The sequence below is a fragment of the Salvia hispanica genome, chromosome 1 (assembly GCF_023119035.1).
Source record: "Salvia hispanica cultivar TCC Black 2014 chromosome 1, UniMelb_Shisp_WGS_1.0, whole genome shotgun sequence".
Lineage (NCBI taxonomy): Eukaryota > Viridiplantae > Streptophyta > Magnoliopsida > Lamiales > Lamiaceae > Salvia > Salvia hispanica.
In genome coordinates this window covers 22,324,647-22,340,132 of record NC_062965.1, presented here as the reverse complement: position 1 = coordinate 22,340,132, position 15,486 = coordinate 22,324,647, and the positions used below count along the sequence as shown (strand labels likewise).

The window sequence follows — 15,486 nt, the reverse complement described above, 5'->3', positions numbered from 1 at the left end:
TGGGTGACGTAGTGCATATGTATATCATAGCTAGCAAATATTTTCCTATAAATAGTCTAGTTGTGTTCATTGTAAGATCAATCATAAGAGAAAAAAAAGAAATGTAGTGAATGAGATTTAGAGAGAATGAGCCGTAGCTCATAGTAGAGAGAAAGGAAGAGTGAGTGTTTGTAAGAGCCGAAGCTCTTAGATAGAAAGAAAGAAAAGGAATTGTGTGAGTTGGAGTGGAAAAGAGCCGTAGTTCTAAGTTAGGAAAATTGTGAGAGTTTTTGTTGTTGTGCAGAAGCACGTTTGATTGTATTTTGTAATCCTTTTGTGTGAAGCCTATAAATACTTATCCTCCATATTTCATCTTTGTTGAGTGTTCCTACATTTTGTGTGTCAAATATCCAACAAATCTGGTATCTAGAGCCACTCGATCCTACCTATGGCGGCAACGTTGAACATGGTCCAGCCCCAAATTCCCAAATTAGAGAAACACAATTATGGAAATTGGAGTATTCAGATGCGAGTCTTGTTGCAATCACAAGAGTTGTGGGATATTGTTCAAGACGGCTACACCGAACCTGCTTCCCAAGAAGCCGAAGATGCACTTACGAACAACCAGAAGAATGCCCTCAGAGTTGCAAGGAAACGAGACAAGAAGGCATTATTCAATATCTATCAAGGTATTGATGAAACCACGTTTGAGAAAGTAAGTGCAGCCACCACGTCGAAACAAGCCTGGGAGATTCTGAAGAATGCTTTCACGGGCGTTGATAAGGCGATACGAGTTCGACTGCAGATCCTACGTGGCGAGTTCGAAAGTTTGGCCATGTCTGAAACGGAGAGCATTTTAGACTACTTCACAAGAACATTAGTTATTGTGAATCAAATAAAAAGGCAAGGGGAGAACATTGAAGATGTTCGTGTCATTGAGAAAGTTCTTCGATCCTTGACGTTGAAATTTGAGCACGTCGTTGCGGCTATCGAAGAATCAAAAGATCTCAACACCATGTCAATCGACCAACTGCAGAGCAGCTTGGAAGTCCACGAGCAACGCATGAAGAAAAAGATCATTCCGTCACTTGAGCATATGCTACAAGCGAAGATGTCAATTGAAGAAGATAAGAAGTCTGAGCCTGGGACATCGCATGGTGGATACAACCGAGACCGAGGCCGAGGTCGAGCTTATCGTGGTCGAGGAGGACGAGGCCGGAATTATCAAAATGAGGGAGGATGTCAAAACTTTACTTATCGAGGCAGAGGTCGAAATTCTTATGGACAATACAGAGGCGGTTATTCTCAAACCTACAATCAACAAGGGTTTGATAAAGCAAATGTCGAGTGTTATACTTGTCACGAATTCGGGCATTACAGCTATGAGTGTCCAACAGCCGGAAATACCAGGGCCAATCAACAAGTCAATTATGCCGAAGGTGGAGATAATGATGAGCAGGTAATTTCAATCTCCCTTTTTACATATAAAGAAATTGAGGGTGATCAGTATAGCACAATGTACTTGGATACTGGAGCAAGTAATCACATGTGCGGGAATAAACATGAAGATGCACGTGAAATTGAAGAACCAGAATCACCTGAATCATCTCAAGGTCTAGGTGGAAAGCCAAGAAGAATGCGCGACCTGGATTATATGAATGAAGCTACTGAAGAAGTTGATGGAGCTGTGAGAAGAAAATGTGAATCTTATTTGTTTTAATATGGATGCGAATCTTGCCTATGCAGATACTGCGCAAGACAAGAAGAATTGAGTTTAAGGGAGGATGTTGAGTTTATTAAACTCAATTACTTCAATATTAAGAAAAGGCTTGGTGGAAGTGATGAAGTAGGTGCATCACCTACTTATCATATGTGGATGAAATTTTGTTTCCTCATGGATACATGAAAGCCACGTACCATATTGATCACTAGGAGGTGGATTTAGTGGATAACATTTGTTATCTTCTACATTAATAAAGTGGGTGACGTAGTGCATATGTATATCATAGCTAGCAAATATTTTCCTATAAATAGTCTAGTTGTGTTCATTGTAAGATCAATCATAAGAGAAAAAAAAGAAATGTAGTGAATGAGATTTAGAGAGAATGAGCCGTAGCTCATAGTAGAGAGAAAGGAAGAGTGAGTGTTTGTAAGAGCCGAAGCTCTTAGATAGAAAGAAAGAAAAGTAATTGTGTGAGTTGGAGTGGAAAAGAGCCGTAGTTCTAAGTTAGGAAAATTGTGAGAGTTTTTGTTGTTGTGCATTTGTTTTAATATGGATGCGAATCTTGCCTATGCAGATACTGCGCAAGACAAGAAGAATTGAGTTTAAGGGAGGATGTTGAGTTTATTAAACTCAATTACTTCAATATTAAGAAAAGGCTTGGTGGAAGTGATGAAGTAGGTGCATCACCTACTTATCATATGTGGATGAAATTTTGTTTCCTCATGGATACATGAAAGCCACGTACCATATTGATCACTAGGAGGTGGATTTAGTGGATAACATTTGTTATCTTCTACATTAATAAAGTGGGTGACGTAGTGCATATGTATATCATAGCTAGCAAATATTTTCCTATAAATAGTCTAGTTGTGTTCATTGTAAGATCAATCATAAGAGAAAAAAAAGAAACGTAGTGAATGAGATTTAGAGAGAATGAGCCGTAGCTCATAGTAGAGAGAAAGGAAGAGTGAGTGTTTGTAAGAGCCGAAGCTGTTAGAGAGAAAGTAAGAGTGAGTGTTTGTAAGAGCCGAAGCTCTTAGATAGAAAGAAAGAAAAGGAATTGTGTGAGTTGGAGTGGAAAAGAGCCGTAGTTCTAAGTTAGGAAAATTGTGAGAGTTTTTGTTGTTGTGCAGAAGCACGTTTGATTGTATTTTGTAATCCTTTTGTGAGAAGCCTATAAATACTTATCCTCCATATTTCATCTTTGTTGAGTGTTCCTATATTTTGTGTGTCAAATATCCAACAACTATATATGTCACGCTCACACACTCCATATCTCTTATATCCTTCAACATTTCTTGCTTTGATATCTATTTAAGTGTCAAGCAAGTATCCTTACAACACACCACACACTCTCATTTCTTGAGCCTCTTGGCCAAAATCCACACCCCAATTTGGGTAAAAAATCTCCCAATAACCAATCCAAAATTCCTTTCTACATTTCATTTCTCCTCTGTGCAAGCCCTGAAAGCCATTCACAAATCTTGCTCTCTTTTCCATTTAAAAACCCTACTTTTTTTTTCCTGGTTTGTGCCTTTTAGTGCACATTTTTCATCCGGGCTTTTAAATAAAAGTTTGATACTCGTTATTTTCGAGGGAGAAGGGTGAGATATAGAATTGATACAAAGTACAAGGGGAAATACATAAATTTGAAACTTATGGAAACACTATATATATAACATTACCAATACAACACATACAACATATTGCAAAATCTACACACACACCATTTCTCTTCCATCCTTCAATTTTTCTTGCTCTTTTTTCCATTAAAAAACCCAACTTTTCTTTTCCTGTTTTGTGTGCATTTTTAGTGCATTTAAGTGTTAAAAGGGGTTTCTTGCCACCAATTTCGTGTGTGTTGTTTTTGGGTTTGGTGTAATTTTGTAAAAAAAGCATTCTTGGGGATGGAAACGGGGCAGGACAATGTGGCGGCGGCGATGGGGGCTCCTCCGCCGACTTCTTTGGCGCCCGGGTTCAGGTTTCATCCAACGGACGAGGAGTTGGTGAGGTATTATTTGAGGAGGAAAGTTTGTGGGATGCCTTTCAGGTTTGAAGCTATTAGTGAAATTGATGTCTACAAATCTGAACCATGGGAGCTTGATGGTATGAAGAGATTCAATCTTTTTATATTTTTTTAAATAATTGTTGCAGATTCATGCTTTGTTTGATGTAAAGTTGCAGTCTTTGAAGATTCCTGTTTTTTTTAGTTTTTTTTTTTTTTGTGTTTGCTTTTAGGTTGTTATGTTTTTCAAGTTTAGATGAAGAAATGATGATGTGAATGAATGTTGTTTATATGTATAATAAGTTTGAACTTGTGAATGAGTGTGTGTGTGCGTGTGCGTGCGCGTGCATGGTGTATTACACACATTCGTCGATTTCTAACTAGCGTCTGTATTGTAATGATAATCTTGTTGCCTAAATAGAGTATTCGTTGCTGAAGACGAGAGATCTGGAGTGGTACTTCTTTAGCCCTGTGGATAAGAAGTACGGGAGTGGATCCCGCCTAAATCGCACCACTGGGCAAGGGTACTGGAAGGCGACCGGGAAGGATCGCCCGGTGAAACATAAGAGCGAGTCCATTGGAATGAAGAAAACGCTCGTTTTCCACATCGGGCGCGTCCATGATGGAAAGCAGACTGATTGGGTGATGCACGAGTACCGGTTGTGCGACACAGAACTGGGAAACGCAGGCGTTCTATAGGTGTGCATCGATTCCCAGTGATTTTATGCTAACTTCAGAAAAAATAATGAAATTCTTGTCTTTGTTTTGTCAATTAGGATGCATTTGTGCTCTGTAAAATCTTCCACAAGAGTGGCGCCGGACCACCTAATGGGGACCGATATGCCCCGTTTATCGAAGAGGAATGGGATGAGGACTCCCCGCTTGTGGTCCCCGCGGAAGATGAGGTGCGCGAAGATTGCACAAACACCGAACAGGTCTTATGCATGTTTTGTTCATTTTGGTGCAAGACTTTCTTTTATGGTTTAGATTGTTCATTAATTGCATCGAAATTTATGTTTTCAAGTAACGAAAATAGATAGAAATGAAAATTAGACGCGGTTAAAAGCACGTTTGTCGTGTGAATTCGAGTTTTTTTAGCAGCATGAGATCTTGTAATTACTGTATTACCTACAATCTCTCTCAAAAATGTTTTGCAGGATGTGCAGCCTCTCGTAGCCCTGGCCGATACCCCCAGCGTCCCTCTCCAGCTGTCGAAGAGGGATCCTGCACCCGAACCGGAGCACCTCTCGCTGGACAACGTCAAGAGACCAAAGCGCGATGATCCAAACTTCAGCATCGCCAACGGATCCGAGGACTCACCGAAGCGCGATGATCCAAACTTCAGCATCGCCAACGGATCCGAGGACTCCAACTCGACAATGATGATGATGAAAACCAACTCCCCGCCTGTAGAGATCCCCCTTCTAGAGACCCTAGGCGCGAACGACAACCTCCCAGGAAGCATGACCAGGTTTAACTCGGCGGAACTGGAAAAATCCATCCCTCTCGGCTACCTCACGTTCATCGGCAACTTGGAGAACGAGATCATCGAGATCTCGATGGACAGGGAGAGGATGAAGATTGAATTGATGAGAGCGCAAGCGATGATCGATATTCTTCAATCTTGGGTCGAGGCCTTGACCAAAGAAAACGCGGAGCGTGAAAGACGTGAATAGGAGAAGGCGCCCCGTCATGATTTAGGGCTTGATGTCCCGAAGGGATCACCTTATACATTGCATACTGCATTTCTTAATACACCATTAAATAGTTGACAAATTGATCTTATTTTATGGTAAAAAAAAGTCATTTCTAAAAAATATATTATCGCTTTCCCAGTACTCCTATATATAATCAAAATAGTTTTATTATTTTATGTACTTTCTCTCTATTATATTTGATTGAAATAGTTACGTTAACTTTTATTAAAAAGTATTAGGTCAAATATTATTTGCCTTCAAAATATTTATATAAAAAATGTTAAATTTTTACGTATCCTATTCAGTAATCTCAATTGACGTTCCTATTCACGTCTTTTCAGCTAAAATATTTATATAAAAAATGATCTTTTCAGAAAAAACTTTTACTCCAAAAACTAAAATACCAACATTTCAGTTTTGAATTAAAAATATCTAGTGATATATTTTAGTCTGATGAGTGGGCTGATTTTTGGATCGGGCCGAGCCATGTCTTTGAGGTTTCACAAGATTTTTGGCACATGGTGTCATGGGCTTTTGGATAAGCCTTTATTTTGGATTGGACTTATATCCATATCTCTGAGTTGGGCCATGCCCACATTTGCTAAAAGGATTAATATGAAAGAAAAAATCCATCTTTTCTGCTAAAAGATAACGAACAATCATTTATCCCTTTGTTGATATTCAAATTTCTTTGTGCAAAATTGATCTCTTCTGCTCTAATTTGACAATCCTAATTTTGCTGAGCTAAATGTGTCATTAGAGAAGTAAGCCTTTCTCTTCTTATGCTTTTTTTCAATTTCAGTGATTGGCTGTAGAATAATTTTGAAGCACTAGGGTACTGAAATTTGATTTAAGTTAATTGCTATCATTTGTATGATTCATATATCATTATCTGTTTTGATATGGAGTAAATGCAATTCATCAAAAGAGCACTGTGAAGTCGGTGTGATTGATGATTACAAGAGGCGATCTTGGAATGGAGGATATTGTATTTATTTTATTGGGATAAAAGTAGAATAGACCTATTTATACTTATCTAATCCTTTGTTGTTCGATTCTCTTTATTATTCTGGGAAAGCTTTGTTAACCCAGAATGAAGCTTCTTAGTATTCTCGACTCGATACATGGTAATTATTGAAAATACCAAAATTAAAGGGTAAATAAGAAAAGCAACTACACAGAATCTTGGAGAAGATGTGGTCATTGAACGTGACAACGAGGTCTGGCAACGGCCCTTGAGAGCGATGGTTGGGGTGATGGAGTAGGCGAGCCCACGTTTCAGCCTCTATCTCTCGGCTCGTTAGGGTACTCATATATATCACTGCACTTATTTAGACCAAAACACACAGACACAACATTAACACACAATGTCAATAACTACATATGCATAAATAAACTTACCAAACAGAAACTGCTTGTGAAGAAAACACTATTGCCTTCTGGCTCGATTCCTGGCTTGCATTCTTGCACGCCGTCTACTTATGTCTCTGGCAATGAACATGTCTTCAACAACTTCTTCTATTTTGCCAAAGTATTTCTCTTTGAATCTTCTGCAAAATAGAAGTAGCCACACAATGATCCCTACACCCACAACGTATCCAAGTGCAGCAGATACGTATTCCCACTCAATCTCCTTCTTCTCTATATGTTCTCGTGGCGACAGGCCATTGTCGTTGTCATCGGTACGACTGCAGCTTATGTCAAGAGGGAAACCACACAGGCCAGGATTTCCTTCAAAGGATTCAACAGGAAATGTTTGGATTTGGCGGCGTTTTGGGATCATTCCAACCAGCTTATTGTATGACAGATTCAACACTCCAATGAATGTGAGCTCTCCAAGCTCCATTGGTATATGGCCTGTTAGTTGGTTTGCAGAGAGGTCGAGTGATTCGAGAACCTTCAACTGGCCAAATGACTTTGGGATGCTCCCATTGAGGGCATTGTGGGATAAGTTGAGATGGAAAAGTATGTTAAGATCACCAACTGCATCTGGTATCTTTCCCTGAAAATTATTTTGAGACAAATCAATTATAGCAATGTCTCCCCGCGCGTTGAGCAGCTCTAAATCTATCCCTTTCATGGTTACTGGCACTCGAGCTCAGTACGAATCCGACACATTCTCCATCATCATTCCACTCCAACTAGAGAAGTTCATTGATTCCAGACTTCCACCAAAATTATTTGAAGATATATCTAGAACTCGAAGCCTTGACCAGCTCTTGTGACATGACACATCTCCATAGAATCTGTTGGAGCACAAACCAAGAACACTTAACGTGGACGATAGCATGCATGGGAATGTGTCATCGATGTTGTTGTACCCAACATTCATGAACGCTAATGACTCGCACCTTTCGAGGGACTTTGGGATCTTTCCTTCTAAATTGTTGTTGCTAAGCTCCAAATAACGTAGTGTACACTCCATAGAAATAATATCTGGAATGTTACCAATGATGTTGTTTTGCTTCAAATCAATCACTCCAATGTTTTCAAGTAGGCCAACGGGGATGGCTGATAGACTAGTTTTCGTCACTCGGATTTGAGCACTTTTCGCACTTATTAGTTGAATATTTGCAAAATGACAAAGAATGGAAGAAAGTGAAGGAAGAAGGCAAAGAAGACCCAAACTGGCCAAGCTGTTGGACTGGCTAGTTTGAACCTGACGGGAAAATGACTAAAGCCACTTCCACACACTTGTCAAGGACAATTCTCACTTGCTACACACGACCATATCAGTCCTTGGAGAGTAAAAACGAAGGGAAATATCTTTTATTGGATATATGTATTAAAAAGACTTAGTCACCAACAACTAGTCAATTATCACTCTTTAGTTTAGTTTAGCTATTTCTCTCTCTAGGAAACTTTTCTCTCTTCCTTAAGAAGAGAGATTTCAACTTCAAGGCTGCGAGGATCATTGTTCATCATGGGTTGAAGTAGTAGTAGTTTAGTAATAGTGTTTATTTCTCTAGTTGCTTGTTCTAACTTTGGTGTACTTTTACACCTTTCTCACTCTTAATTATTGTTGGACTTGTTTTAAAAGCTTATTTCAAGTAGTAATTTCTCTAAGTGTTTGTGTATTTAATGTGCTTTAAAGTTTAGCTCTTGTTAATTTCCGGTTTTAGCTTGTTGTTTAGTTCTAGTGTTGCTTATGTTCTTGTTTTGTTAAAAATCCTTTCAAGCTTTTAAAATCAGTTTCTCAAGTTAGTTTGTTTGTAGTTAAAAACATGGAGAGAGAGTTGGAAAAGTTTCAAAAAAATCAGCCATGGTTATTGTGTGTTTTCGGTGCCTCGTCGGGTGTCATTTTCGTATGATTTGGCATGAGTTTGATGAGCTCGGTTCTTGGGTTCTTTTCCACCATGTTTAAGTGTTCTTAAGCTTTCTTTATCTTCTTCAATGAGTCTTTATGTTTCAGCTTTTAATTTGGTGTTTTCAGTGCATGTTTAGGTAGTTTAATTGTTGATCTTGTGTTTCTCTAGCATTTTTAATTATGTAGCAGCCATCTACTCTCTTTCTCCTCCTTAATTTATGTGCCTTATGATGTAGAATTAGGAGATAAATCAGCTTTTAGAAGTTAAGTGAAAGGACCATTAGTTGTAGGCTTTTATCCATTGGTTTTACACCTTGGGTAATAAGGTTTAAGAGACAACAAGTACATGCTTTCTTTTCACTTTTGGCAGCCCTTTTAGCTTAGTTAATTTCTGCACTCAACCTCCATTTACATCTTATTTAGTTTAGCTTTTAGGATTAAATTAGTTTAGCCACTTTTAAGTGTCACAATCCTAGTTTTCTAGCTTTCTTTTAGGAGCCAACACTTAGTTTATTTTCCTTAGTCTTTTAACTTAGTTCCTTTTGCTTTCTGAACTTAGTATGCTCATGCAAGTTGCTGCTAAATGTTCTTATTTTCGCCACTTCTAAGTTGTCCAATTTACCAACTTGCCCAGTCTGCTTTCCAGTTTAAATGCTTTCTTTTACTTGCATGTTATTTTCACTTTTAGTTCCCAATCTTAGTTAAGTGTTATTTATATTTCGTAGTTTAGTTCCCACCCCCAATTTAGAGCGTGGCGGCATCGCCAAAATCCTTCTTAAGTGTGGAAATACATAACGGATGCTACCGTTCCTCGTGGGTTCGACACCCTAACTTACCATATACTAATTAATAGTATTTTGGAAAGTGGGAACTTATAAATCTTGTTGAATAGGAAGGGACACGTGCCTACGACACGCGTGCAAAATCCCGACCTTTCAATGGCACCACTTAATTTGTTGTCAGACAAGACAAGATGGTCGATATTTGTGACATTGGAGAGGAAGGTTGGAATTGATCCACTTAAACTGTTATTATTAAGAGACAAGGACAAGAGTGTAGATTCCGGAGGAATAGACAGCTCTAACTCACCCTTCAACTGATTAGAGCCTAAGTCTATGATCCGAATAGAAGCAGGGATATGATAAGGCTTCTGCAGACCCGTTACAAGATTAGATGAGAGGTATAAAGTATCAAGTCGTGTTCCCCAAATCCAACTAGGTATCTCACTTGCAATACGATTTTTTGAGAGAATCAATTCCTCTAGATCCATAAATTTGATTAAATATGGAAATTCAGACAAGTTGCACAAAGCTAGGTATAGCTGTTTTAACGTGAGACGTCCGTATGAACTTGAGTTCCCACTTCCAACATCTACAGACAAGTTGTTGTTAGATAGGTCAAGGTTTGTAAGATTATTGGCAAGGCTTTGCAAGCTATCGAGTTGAAAAGTGCCAGTAAACTGGTTGTCTCCAAGATAAAGTAGCAACAATGAAGGGAGAGCATAGAGAGATTGGGGAATGTCACCAGAGAATGAATTGGACCTCAAATTCAGATGAGTGAGATCGGAAAGACCTTCAAACGATGTAGAGGAAAGTGAGCCGGTCAAAGAGTTGGCAAACAAATCGATATAAATCAGCTTGGTGAGGTTGGCAAAGGTGGATGGAACAGAACCATTCAAATTGCAGCTCATAAGAATCAAGTAGGTCAGATTCGGAAAATTGAACTAGTCCAGAACTGCTACTGCTGAAAGATCGTTGAAGGATAGTTCAAGAAACGAGAGGGAATGGAGTTGCGCGAACGACTTCGCCAGAGGGCCAAGTAGATCACAAGAAGACAATCCTAAAGAGGTGAGGTTGGGTAGATGTGATGATATAATGTGGCTCCATTTTCTCCTTTCGTCAGAGGAAGTGATGTTGACACCGTCAAGATAGAGCTCTCTAAGCCCCGTTAGATTTTGGACAAGCATCTCTAAATTTGGCTTCTCAAGAACTAATGTTTTAGGGAAGCCGGAGGTGTCGAGATAAGCCAATCTCTTTAAGGATAAAATTTCAGAAGGAATCTGCCCACCAAAACTAGCATATGACAAATCCAAGTGTGTCATATAGGTCCGATTGACAATACCTTTTGGAATGCGATTAGTGTAGTAGCTCATGTCAATGTAGGCGAGGTTAAGCTCCCGCATATATTTAAATTTGAAGAGACTCGTCGATTCCCCAATTCCACCAGATATGGCCTCCTCATGGAGCTGCAAACTGATGACGTAGCCAGAAGCATCACATTCCACACCGGGCCACTTGCAGCACTCATCACTTTCATTCCATCACACGAGTTTTGTTGAAATAGAGGAATCGAAGATCAACTCAACCTTGAGTTGTAGCAACAACATCTCCTGATGGCGAAGACATTTGTTATTATAGGAATGAGTAGTGAAGATGAAGGATGAAATCAGTATAGTATACTGAACAACAAGAAGTTTGAAAGCATTGTGAAAGAGGATAATATTGATAATTCTGTTTTTGTGTACAAATGGGATAGGTGAATTAACGTGTGTTTAAATAGACAATCACAGTTTACTTGGATATCTTTTTAAGACCACCGCTTATCATTATTTTTGTATTTTACTTTATATATTTATTTCAATTCTGGTTCTTCAAAAACCATGTATAAAGTCACTACATTTAGCACTCGTGAAAATGGAATTAATTTTTTTTTTCGTCTCTTATTGAATTCGAGCCTTGTTGGGGTTTGGAAAAGTTTACCTAATAGTAATTCCACAAGTAGACGTGTATGATTTGGATGCGAAGAAAATGATAGAAGTGAGATTTGGTTTTCAAACCTCCACTGAGTTGACTTAAGGTCCTCAAAGTGCTAATCAAATAATGTACCTGTCTCACTTTACTTGGAACATTATTTATTCGACATTAGATTTTATATAGTGTTGTTTTGTGAGTAAGTAGATTATTTAAAGTAAGAGAAGAAAAAAGTAGCGATAGTAATGTTTCATTTTTAAGAAATGTATCATTTAAAGTAGGAAATTGCAAAAAGGAAAATGTGTTATTTAGAATGAAAGGAAATGGAGGAAAATGGAAATCATTTTAAAGATAAAAAACACCCGTAAGTTTAGGCTGATATTGTGACAAAATGATCTTTCATTTAATATAATTTCCCAAACACGGTTAGATACATGAAAAAGAGCTTCTCTAATATCACCATTCACCATTGCCAATCTAAAAGTTGATAGAAAATTGTAGGAGTATTTTTTATGAAAAGGGAGCAATTCAAAATTGTTTTTTTTTTTTTAATCATGAGAACTGTAAATATTTTTGCACTAAACCCAAATGAAAATATGATATTATACTTCATGGACGAAGTAAGTACTAACTACTAACTATCCTTTTATCTTAGTGATAATTTCAAAGATTTCGTCATTAATTTGCATTGATTTTAGAACATTGATTGTAGCTGCAAAGTGATGCACTATTTGTTTAAATTTTCATCATAGTGGGCCAATGCTATATATGGTGTCAAGTACTATCAACATAGATTTCAAGAGTGTAAGAGGCTTATTTTAATCAAATAATTTTCTAACTTGTAAAAATAATTTTCTATTAGGATGAGTTAAGGTAAAAAAATTTATCGGGAAAACTAAACATTATGCACATATAATGTATAAAGTCACTACATTTATCATAGCATTCAAAAAAATGAGTTAAACAAAATTTTCATCTCTTACGTTTATCAATCTACTACTACTAAATTGCAGACTTTGAAATTCCACAAGTAGCTAGGTCTACATGATTTGGATTTGAAGAAAATAATAGAAGTGATATGTGGCTATAATATCAAAGCTATATTGCGTCAACTTACCTATAATATTCTTAGCCAAGCAATCCTTTGGTGTAAAATTATGACATTAGAACTTTGAATTGGTCAAAAACAATTTACTCCCTCCGGCCCTCATAATTTGTCACCTTTTGACCCGACACAAGTTTTAAGAAATGTAATAGAAAGTGTGTTAAAAAAGTTAGTGGAATGTGGGTCCTAGATTTATAATAAAATGTGAGTGAGAATGAGTTAGTGGAATGTAGAGTCTACTACAAAAAAAGGTAAAAGTGAAAGGAGACAAATTTTTAGAGACGGACGGAAATGAAAATAAGTGACATATTTTCAGGTATGGAGGGAGTAGTTGCTAACGTGACAAAATGGATATTTCAGTATTGTAATTTCCAAAAGATGGCTTGATAAGTGGAAACGAAATAGGTTCATAAATATAAATTTATATAAAATATATTACTAGTAATATATAGGAGTAACATACTTGCATTTCTGTAATAATTTTAAAAATAACTAACTTTTCAAATTAAATATCCAGAGATTTAAGATATAATTAATTTTTATATTGAATATTATTTTTTTTAAAAATCAAACTAAAAATCATGTCATCTCTTTTTTATTGCTAAATAATAAAATTAATAATATTAATAATTTATTTAATATAATTCACTTTTATTTAAATTTTAGAGGCATTATTTACATATAATTATGCACTAGTATTTTTTTTCTTTATTCTTATTATATAACGACGATATGATACTGTCATTTTCTTTATGGAATCTTTTCTTGTTCTAATTGGGGAAATCTTTCAATGACATGTAAGAGGATTTTTTTGTGGTTTTCCACCAGAGAAACCAAATGAAATTTTAGATGACTAGTGATATAGTGGATTGACTTGACGACGTATTTTATACTTTAATGATATACTTACTTTCAGTTTTTTCTATTAATATCTATTTGCATATTAATTTGTGTAAAAGTTCAAATTATTTAGAAATTTGCCCTAGTCAAAAGAACAATCACATAAAGACGAATTTCACACTTTAGTTATATACAACAATGATTTCAGATATTTTATACATACATGAAAGGGATAAATTTATCCCTTGCAAAGATGACAACATGCATGGGAAAGTGTCGTTGATGTTGTTATTTCCAACATCCATGAACTCCAACCACCTGCAACTTTCTAAGGACCTTGGGATCCTTCCTTCTAAAGTATTATTGTTAAGATTGAAATGTATTAGCTTACAATCTACAGAAAAATTGTCTAGAATAATGCCGCTGAGGTTGTTCTGCCCCATCTGGAATATGGTAATGTTTTGAAGTACGCAAGGGGGTATGCCACCACTAAGTTTGTTTTTAGACAAGTCAAGAACTTCGAGGTGTATGGCATTGCAGAGGGAGGTTGGAATTGATCCACTTAAACTGTTATTAGCAATAGACAAGTACGAGAGTTTAGAAGGAAGTGGAATGGGCAAGTGCAATTCGCCCCTAAGCTGGTTAGAGTGCAAATATAACTCTATAAGAGAAGCAGACATACGGTAAGGCTTTTGCACATCTGTCAGACGATTAAATGAGAGGTTCAAATACTCAAGTTGTGTTCCCCAAATCCAACTAGGGATCTCCCCCGCCAATTGATTTTTTGAGAGATCCAACATTTCCATATTCAAATGTTTGATGAAATCAGGGAAATGGGACAAGTTATTGTGAGATACACCAAAATTTTATTGTGAGATACACCAAAATGTGTAAGATTGGCAAGGTTTCGAATGTTTTCCAATCGAAAAGTGCCATTAAATTGGTTGTAGCCAAGTTCAAGTCCCTGCAGTGAACGGAGACCAAGGAGAGAGTGGGGAATGTTACCAGAGAATGAATTATATTCCAAATCTAAATAAGAGAGATTGGAAAGATCTTCAAAAAGCGTCAGAGAAAGTGAGCCTGTCAAGGAGTTATATGACAAATCGACATGAATCAGTTTGGTTAGGTTAGCAAAGGTGGATGGAATAATCGAACCCTTCAAACTGCAGTTAGAAAGACCCAAGACGGTCAAACTTGGAAAACTGGCGAGCAAGTCCGGAGCTGCTACTGCTGAAAAATCATTATGAACTAGCCAAAGAATAGAAAGAGAATGGAGTTGTAGAAAGGAGCTAGACAAAGGTCCAGATAAAAAACATCCAACCATGCTCAAAGTGGTGAGATTGGGTAAATATGAAGATATAATGTGGCTCCATTTTGTCCTTTCATAAGAGGAACTGATATAGACATTATCAAGATAGAGCTCTCTAAGCCATGTTAGATTCTGGACAAGCATCTCCAAATTTGGGTGCTCAAGGCTGATAATGTAATAAAAGGTAGAGATAACGGGTCAAGGACAAAATTTCAATAGGAACCTGTCCTTCAAAGAATGTACATGTCAAATCCAAGTGTGTCAAATATGTCAGATTCTGAATACCTCTTGGAATATGGATGGGAATATAAGTATTGACATTGACGTAATTGCGGAGAGGCTAAGCTTCTCCAAATATTTAAATTTGAAGAGACTCGACGAATCCCCAATTCCACCAGAAATAGACTCTTTATTGAGCTGCAAACTAACGATATAGCAAGAAGCATCACATTCAATACCGGGCCACTTGCAGCACTCGTCACTTTCATTCCATCGCACTAGTTTTGTTGAAAGTGAAGAATTGAAGATCAACTCATCCTTGAGTTGAAGCAACAAGATTTCCTGATGACGGAGGCATTTGTTATTATATGAATGAGTAGTGAAAATGAAGGACGAAGTTAGTATACAAATGAGCAACAAGAAGTTTGAATGCATTGTCGAAGAAGATATTGATAATTCTTTTTTTTTTTTTTGTACAAATGATGATAGGTGAATGTGAGTTTAAATAGTTTACTTGAATATCTTTTTTTAAGACCACCACTTGAATAAATA

General features: G+C 37.1%; 3 protein-coding genes and 1 pseudogene across 3 annotated transcripts; 2 read left to right on the top strand and 2 right to left on the bottom strand.

Moving 5' to 3' along the window:
• Positions 1 to 427: 427 nt before the first annotated feature.
• On the top strand, positions 428 to 1,770 carry LOC125190382. Its single transcript, XM_048087679.1, has 2 exons — positions 428 to 1,666; positions 1,726 to 1,770. Exons 1-2 carry the CDS (start codon positions 428 to 430, stop codon positions 1,768 to 1,770), a joined length of 1,284 nt encoding a protein of 427 aa, XP_047943636.1.
• Positions 1,771 to 3,609: 1,839 nt separating this feature from the next.
• On the top strand, positions 3,610 to 5,383 carry LOC125190375 (annotated as a pseudogene).
• Positions 5,384 to 7,502: 2,119 nt separating this feature from the next.
• On the bottom strand, positions 7,503 to 10,401 carry LOC125190368 (receptor like protein 27-like). The gene is made up of 2 exons (XM_048087654.1): positions 9,644 to 10,401; positions 7,503 to 7,959 (listed from the first exon to the last, which is right to left on the bottom strand). Exons 1-2 carry the CDS (start codon positions 10,399 to 10,401, stop codon positions 7,503 to 7,505), a joined length of 1,215 nt encoding a protein of 404 aa, XP_047943611.1.
• A 33-nt stretch (positions 10,402 to 10,434) lies between these two features.
• On the bottom strand, positions 10,435 to 14,212 carry LOC125190359 (LRR receptor-like serine/threonine-protein kinase GSO2). Its single transcript, XM_048087643.1, has 2 exons — positions 13,743 to 14,212; positions 10,435 to 11,020 (listed from the first exon to the last, which is right to left on the bottom strand). Exons 1-2 carry the CDS (start codon positions 14,210 to 14,212, stop codon positions 10,435 to 10,437), a joined length of 1,056 nt encoding a protein of 351 aa, XP_047943600.1.
• Between the last annotated feature and the right edge of the window lie 1,274 nt (positions 14,213 to 15,486).

Excerpts from the sequence above, each read along its gene's own strand:
- LOC125190382 (XM_048087679.1), top strand. The coding sequence starts at position 428 with ATGGCGGCAACGTTGAACATGGTCCAGCCCCAAATTCCCAAATTAGAG. Across the intron at positions 1,667-1,725 it reads CTGAAGAAGTTGATGGAGCT|ATACTGCGCAAGACAAGAAG; the intron begins GTGAGAAGAAAA and ends TTGCCTATGCAG.
- LOC125190368 (XM_048087654.1), bottom strand. The coding sequence starts at position 10,401 with ATGAGCTGCAATTTGAATGGTTCTGTTCCATCCACCTTTGCCAACCTC. Across the intron at positions 7,960-9,643 it reads TTAAGTGGTGCCATTGAAAG|TGCGAAAAGTGCTCAAATCC; the intron begins GTCGGGATTTTG and ends TCAACTAATAAG.
- LOC125190359 (XM_048087643.1), bottom strand. The coding sequence starts at position 14,212 with ATGGAAATGTTGGATCTCTCAAAAAATCAATTGGCGGGGGAGATCCCT. Across the intron at positions 11,021-13,742 it reads TTAGAAGGAAGGATCCCAAG|TGATGAGTGCTGCAAGTGGC; the intron begins GTCCTTAGAAAG and ends ATGGAATGAAAG.